General features: G+C 52.7%; 1 protein-coding gene across 1 annotated transcript; it reads left to right on the forward strand.

Moving 5' to 3' along the window:
- Positions 1 to 5,075: 5,075 nt before the first annotated feature.
- Positions 5,076 to 6,517, forward strand: LOC124101173 (olfactory receptor 9S13-like). The gene has a single exon (XM_046456957.2). It carries the CDS (start codon positions 5,076 to 5,078, stop codon positions 6,036 to 6,038), a length of 963 nt encoding a protein of 320 aa, XP_046312913.1. The 3' UTR covers positions 6,039 to 6,517.
- Positions 6,518 to 7,812: the final 1,295 nt, after the last annotated feature.

Raw genomic sequence — 7,812 nt, forward strand, 5'->3', positions numbered from 1 at the left:
CAAAGCCATGAAAAGATAATTTCGGCTTCACTATAAATTACTGCAAATTCTGAACTGGCTTGGAATGCCTGCCCGTGCCTTGAACTCACCCGTGCCTGGCTCTCTCTTACCAGACAGCAGCCCTCTCTGAAACTTTAGTGATGCCTCGTAAATCTTGGCCTTCCCTGGCCAGATAACGACCCTCTCTGAGGCTCTAATGACCTTCATAAATTCTGATGTTGGGGCCAGCGAAAGTGTAAACTAGCCTTTGTGTTATGCTCCTCAGAGTTTTGTTATCTTAACCCCGCTTTGTGTAACTTTCTGGGCTATAAAGCTGGGCTGCAGGAAAGATGCAGGGCTGTCTAGTTCCCGTAGTTTTTGTTGGGAGAGGCAGCCTGGCTGGTTGAAATAATAAGCTTGCTTTAATTTGATTTTAATTGGAGTCAGTGGTCTTTCCTTGCATCCTGGTCTAACAGTAACTCCAAGGAAAAGACAGGGACAAAAGACATTTCGGTGAAAGATAAGACAGTAAAACATATTTCTAAGTGTCATGACTTTTCATATAAAACATTTCAGACAACCCCTCCTTTGGAACACTAAAGAGTTTAAAGTACATTTTAAATGGCTGGAAACCACCAGAACCACAGGGTAAGAGTCCGGGCTAAGGGGAGATTTGAATGAGGCAAAGACGTGAGGTGGAGTTTGCTGGAGCCCTTCCCTGAGGCAGCTGTGAGCTCCTAAGGCAGACACTGGATGCTGAGAGCAATGGGCATTCGGGGCCTGGGGGTAAGGGATTGGCATTGTGGGTCACAAGTTTGGGGGGCAGAATCCTAGAAGAGGCAGAGGAAGGGAAGGAGACTGTTACGGAGCAGACCACTCAGAAAACATGCCAAGTCCATTTTGTTCAAATTGGAGAGTCTTTATTTAGCCAGCCGACGGACAGGAAAGTGAGGAACCAGGAGATGAGTGAGCGAGGAATGAACGACGCAGACCAGGCAGAGATACACACGGGGGTGTATTAGTCAGAGCTCACAAACAGGCACACCTCTCCATAGACGGAGAGAGGCAAAACAGGCTTGGGTTTGGGACTTTTATGGGGCAGGCTCAGGGATTAGAGCCAGGCAGGTCCTAAGGGTGGGGTTGGGATGAGGGAGAGGTGAGCCTTTCTCAGAAATGCCCTTGGGTGGGAAAGCAAAATTTTTCTTACAATGGCGGCTGTCACTTAAGATGGCCGTCAAGATGCCTAAGCAAGGACCTTACATTTTCCTCTTTTCTGTTTGTTATTGGGCCCCTAAAGGGACAGGGGGCAAAGATCAATCTTCTGTAGCTTCTTCCTGCTGGGAAGAGGTGGACTCTGGACACTTGTTAGGGACTCAGAGTGTCATTGAGGCAATGGAGAGGGTCAGGGGGTGCCAGGCATGCTGACTCCAGACGGCCCAAGCTTGGTGAGGGGTTGGAAGCCCTGTGACAGCAGCTGGTTCACGGTTTGGTTAGAGATCCTTTGCATCTAGGCTTGAAGAAATGGTGCAGGGGGCAAGCATTAGCAGAAGGCCTGTGGCAAGGAGAGAGGTCAGGAAAGGAAGTGCCACTGGAGAAGGGGTTCCTTAGCTGCCGTCCTCAGTTCCAGTGCCAGAGGGAAGCTCTGAGGCCTAAGGAGATCGGAGGTAAAGGGGCATTAGTAATGAAGTTCCCTTGGTGGTAAGGAATCCGCGCTCCTTCCAGATAGCAGAGTGGGAGAGAAGCATGTGGACGGGGTATTGGGAGTCAGTGTAGACATGGAGGGAGGCTCCCTTTGCCTCAGTGAAGGCTCTGGTGAGGGCGACCAGTTCAGCCTGCTGAGTGGAGGGTTACTGGGGAGGGGAGCTGCTTCCACAACGGAGGCTAGGGAGACTGTAGCAGACCCTGCCCCACAGACTCCCTCCTGAAGGAAGGAGGAGCCATCTGTGAACCATGCGTGTGTGGCCCCAAGCAGGGGCCTTCCTGTGTGTGGGAGAAGCTCCTCCAGAGTTTCAATGCATGAATGGGTAAGAGAAGGAGAGGTGGGAGTCCTGAGCAGCGGGGAGGAGAGTAGCAGGGTTTAAAGGTGGACAGTAAGACTGGGATCTTCCACCAGGGAAACCCGTAGAGATAAAAGGCCACAGTAGGTAAGGAATGCAAGCCCGTGTAGGTGAGGAGTTTCTTTAGGTGCTGGGGAGCCAGGATGTTGAGTGGGGCCCCAGAGGTGAGTTTCTTTTACTCATTAATGAGTAGAAAGGCTGCAGCCAACAGTCATAGGCAAGGGGCCCATCCCGAAAGGGTCAAGACCCTTCAGTAGATAAGCTACAGGGGCAAAGGTTGGCCCCAGCATGTGTCTGAGGACACCTAAGAGCAAATCCCTGCTTTTCAGCTGCATAAAGGTGAAATAGGTGTGTGAGGTCAGGGAGATAGAGATAGGCCCCTAGTTCCTTAATCAAACTCCTATAGTGCAGGAATTAAAATAAAGAATTAATAAATGGATGGATTCAAACTGTAAAGCTTCTTCTCATCAAAAGAAACAATCAGTGAGGTGAATAGAGAGCCTATAGTTTGGAGGCAAATTTTTACCCCTCATACATCAGATAGAGCACTAATCTCTAGGGTATATAAAGAACTCAAAAAGGTAAACTCCAAAAAAACACATAACCCAATCAATAAATGGGCCAAGGAACTGAACAAAGACTTGTCAGAAGGTGATATACAAATATATAAAAAAATGTTCAACATCTCTAGCAATTGGAGAAATGCAAATCAAAACCACTCTAAGATTTCATCTCACTCCAGTCAGAATGGCAGCTGTTAAGAATACAAACAACAATAAGTGTTGGCGAGGATGTGGGGGAAAATGCACACTCATACACTGCTGGTGGGACTGCAAAATGGTGCAGCCAATATGGAAAGCAGTATGGAGATTCCTTGGAAAACTTGGAATGGAACCACCATTTGATCCAGCTATCCCTCTCCTCGTTCTATACCCAAAGAACTTAAAAAGAGCATACTACAGGGACACAGCCACATCAGTGTTTATAGCAGCACAATTCACAATAACTGTGGAACCAACCTAGGTGCCCTTCAGTAGTTTAATGGATAAAGAAACTGTGGCATATATACACGATGGAATATTACTCAGGAATAGCAGAGAATGAAATCATGGCATTTGCAGGTAAATGGATGGAGTTGGAGAAGATAATGCTAAGCAAAGTTATCCAATCCCAAAACACAAAATGCCAAATGTTTTCTCTGATATAAGGAGGCTGATTCATAGTGGGGTAGGGAGGGGGAGCATGGGAGGAATAGATGAACTCTAGATATGCAGAAGGGTGGGAGGGGTGGGAGGGGCCAGGGGGTTAGCAAGGACAGTGGAATGAGATGGACACCATCACCCTAAGTACATGTATGAAGACATGAATGGTGTGACTCTACCTTGTGTACAACCAGAGATATGAAAAATCGTGCTCTATATGTGTAATATGAACTATAATGCATTCTGCTGTCATATATTACAAATTAGAATTTTTTAATATGTATTTTCTTTTTAAAATATCTTTATTTTATTTTTATGTGATGCCGAGAATTGAACCCAGTGCCTCACACATGCTGGGTGAGCACGCTACCACTTGAGCCACATCTCCAGCCCACAAATTAGAATTTAAAAACATAAAGCCCACCAGCACATGCATACGCTGTGGGGTCAGCGTGACTGGCCACAGATGAGACTCTGCACCCTGGGATTTCCTCAGGCTGGTGCTCACTTTAAGTGTGTCACAAATAGAGTTCTAAGGATGTTTGTAAGAAACCAATGTAGGAAGGAGTGCAAAGGGACCTGACCTAATACCTGCCTGATTCAGTGGCACAGTGATCGGCCAAGAACGTGGAGCACAGCAGGGGGGCCAGGTGCCTTGGGCGGGAGAGCAGGAGGGTGGGCAGGCACGAGAGCTGGCGGGAGACCTCAGCACATGGGGCAGCTGCTCTGCTCCTGGTGACTCTCCAACACTCCTGTTTGCCCTTTGGGACTTGGAGGGACTTCTAGCCCTATGGTGAGGGTGAATTGGACAAGATAAGAGGCAGAGCTCCCAGTAGACCCCAAGCCCCAGCCCTGCAGAGGTCAGAACTTCTTAATTGGCCACCTGAGGCCCCGCGTCCCAGCCCTGCCAGGGGCAGTGTACCTGAGACAGTGCCAACACACCACTGGGGACATGGAGGAGGGACCTCCCCTGCCTCTTCACAAGGACCAGGAGCCGCTGCAGGCAGAATCTGGACCTCAGACCCTCACTGGACCCAGGTAGCCGCAGCTGCCCTGCCACGTCCCTCGACTGCCTGAGGCCAGAGATGAGCTGTGTCCAGTCCTGTGTGCTGTTGACAGGAGGCAGTGCTGGAGTGGGGTGTGCACTGACTGGGGCCTCAGAGACGGACCCCAGCAGCACCTGAGCTCTGAGCACTGCCTGGGCTCCGGGGACTGCAGCAGGGCCTTTCACAGTCCAGGAGCAGGAAGCCCCTGTCACCTGAGGGTCAGAGAGCTCCAAACAGGAACACTGGAGACTTTCTCAGTGCTGCCAAGGTGGGTGCAGGGTCCTGCAGGGGCACACACAGGGGCTCCACGCCAGCCTGGGCAGGGTGCACTCCTGCTCTGTGCCTAGGACGCAGATGGAGTGACCACCTGTGGAAGACCTGTGCTCCAGGGCCCATGTCCTGATTGGTGAGTTAGAAAGCTTTGGGGCGTGCAGGATGGACACAGGAGCCAGGGGTGCAGGGGCATCACTCAGGGCATCCTTGGTGGGTGGGAGCGGCAGGCTGAAGCTTCCTGCACTGAGAGTCACTCAGCTCTGGATGCCTGCTGGCAACCACAGAGCAGGGTTCTGTGTCCTGCACAGGACAGGCTCAGCACATGCTCGAGGATCAAGTGCATCAGAGGACATGACCTTTTCAGCCTAGGGCCAGCTCATCAGAAGGAGAACAGGTCTGCTGGTGCCTGTGGCAGGTGTGAGCGTGGCACAAGTGATCCCTGTGCACCACGGTGATGTGACTGGGAGACCTTGGCCCAGCTCCACTGTCCTCTCTGCCTGCTGTCCCAGCGCAGGGCCATGCCGACCCTCAGAAACGGAACCCTCTCAGCACTGCCCTGGCGGGAGTTTGTGCTGGAGGGCTTTAGAGGAGGGGTGGAGGTTCAAGCTCTGCTCTTTGCTGTCTTCCTGGCCCTCTATGTGCTGACCGTCCTGGGCAATGTCACCAAGATCGTGGTCATCACCCGGGATGCCCGCCTGCACTCCCCCATGTACTTCTTCCTCAAGAACCTGTCCTTCCTGGACCTCTGCTACTCCTCCGTCATCGCCCCCAATGCCCTGGCCAACTTCCTCTCCTCCAAGGCCATCAGCTTTAGGGGATGTGCCACCCAGCTGTTCTTCTTCTCCTTACTGGCTACCACTGAGGCTTTCCTCTTGGCTGTGATGGCCTATGACCGCTTCTTGGCCATCTGCAGCCCCCTGCAGTACCCTGTGACCATGTGCCCTGCTACGTGTGTCCGCCTGGTGCTCGGAGCCTACTGTGGAGGCTGCCTCAACTCCATCATAGAGACCAGCCTCACCTTCCAGCTGCCCTTCTGCAGCTCCAACCGCGTAGACCACTTCTTCTGTGACGTGCCCCCCCTGCTCCGGCTGGCCTGTGCCAACACGGCTGTCAACCAGCTGGTCATGTTCGGCCTCTGTGGGCTCATCATTGTGGGCACCACTCTCGTGGTCCTGGTCTCCTATGGCTACATCGCAGTGACCATCCTCAGGATGCGCTCAGGATCTGGGCGGCACAAGCTCTTCTCTACCTGTGGCTCCCACCTGACAGCCGTGTCTCTATTTTATGGAACTGTGTTTGTGATGTACGCCCAGCCAGGAGCCGTGGGGTCCATGGAGCAGGGCAAGGTGGTCTCCGTCTTCTACACCCTGGTCATCCCAGTGCTCAACCCCCTCATCTACAGCCTGTGGAACAAGGACGTGAAGGATGCCCTGAGGAGGCTGGGACAGGTACACAGCCAGGCCGAGGATGGTGTCCCCTGAGACACAGTGTCCAAGGGCCTAGATGGGCGGATCAAAGGGCTCTAGAACTACACTCTGTCCCCTCCACCTTTCCTGCTTCCTCTTCTTTCTTCCTCCTTTGTCCACCCTGCGTCCCGCCCTTCGTCCCAGCACATGGGGACTAGCAGTCGCTAAGCAGGAGAGTGAGTCCTGCCTGCTCTGACCTTCAGAAGTGTCCTGAGCAGGGCTGGGCAAGGCTGCTCCCCTCGATGGGAAACACCTGTGGGCACTTTCCTCGGTGCCTCCACAGGACCCCTTCATGGGGCAAGCAGACCTGGGGGGCGCCTCTGTGGCCACTTGGAGGAGACGAGTCAACATCCCTAGCAACTTTCACAGACAGTCCCTCTCCCCGACAGCCAGGTGGCCACTGCAGGGCCTCCTGCCCGCACCTCTCTCTTTAGGCTCCTGATCCACCCCACTGTCAGAGAGATGGGTTTCAAGTGACTCTCCCAACTCAGGCCAGCTTTCCTTAGGGTGCGCTGCAGTCTGCAGGGCCTGGGCCCACAGAGGCCGGGTCTGCACGGGCTGCCTCTCAAGAAGGAGTGGGCCAGCGTGGTGGCCGTCACACAGGGGCAGGCGTGTGCTCTCATCCACCATGCACAGCTCAGGTAACACCACCCAGCTCACAGACAGACACTGACCCAGTGCCCAGAGTCCACCTGCTCCCTCCCGCGTCCCCTCCCAGACTAAGCCGTGACCAGACTCAGCCACAGTGCCCATGACCCACAGGGACTTCCTAGGTGGAGCCCACGCAGGGGCATCGTCTCTGTGAGCTGAGTCCCTGTGGCCATGTGTCCAGCTCCTGCTGGCCTCCTAGGGCTGCACCAGACGAGGCCGTCCTCTCTGCCCCACTTGGGGACACAGGCTCGTTGCAGGTGTCCTCTTGGATGCTCTGGCGTGGACTCCTCTCTGGGAGCTCGTGGTACTTGGGGGCTGGGGAGGCAGAGCTCAGATGCTGCCAGAGTTAGTTCTGGCCCTTGGGCCCCTGGCTGCGTCCTCGTCTCCCCGCTGGCTGAGGAGGGAGCCTCCTTTCAGACATTCTGACCTTGTGATTGGGGCAGTCTTGCTCCCGGTGCCCCATCCTCCCTGGTGCTCCTCAGCCAGCAGCTGCCTGGCTGCCGTCTGTGCCTCCACCTCACACATGCCTCTTCCTCCCATCCCTGTGCCTCTGTGACCTTTCTTCCTGCAGGTTCTAGGTGTTGGTTTAGGGCCCACCCAGGATATATGACCTCAGGTAACTAATCTATCTGCAAAGGTCCTATCCAGGTTGGGTCACATTCTGAGTTTCCAGGGGACACAACCCATTCAAGTCAGGGATGGCCCAGAAGCTTTGGGGAATTCATATCTTGAATTTGCTCCTGTTGGGCTCTCTGTGTGCCAGGCAAGTCCTGTGCTGATATACTCAGTTCTAACCTGTGGCTACTAAGTCTGATTTCTCTCACCAGTTCCTGAGAGAGTGTGGAGGAATTTCACTCTGACTTGGATGCATGCATGTCATCTTAAACTCCATGTTTTTGCTTTCCGTTTTAAATCTTCATTACTTACATGCAAATTCAAATGTTCATATGATTGGGTTGGATGAAACATTTTCATTATTAAATATCTCTTTATAAATAAAAAATGTATTTTAAAATTGTGCCTGGCATAAAATTTGTATAGCCAAACCACCTCGTGGTACAACTGATTTTGTTCTTGACTTTCATGCTTCCCATAGTCTTAGATTAGAATCACGTCTGTTTCTCGATTTCTGTATCTT

Source organism: Marmota monax, unplaced genomic scaffold, assembly GCF_021218885.2.
Source record: "Marmota monax isolate L192 unplaced genomic scaffold, Marmota_monax_Labrador192_F-V1.1 WCK01_AAM20220418_F8-fsc00230, whole genome shotgun sequence".
Classification (NCBI taxonomy): domain Eukaryota; kingdom Metazoa; phylum Chordata; class Mammalia; order Rodentia; family Sciuridae; genus Marmota; species Marmota monax.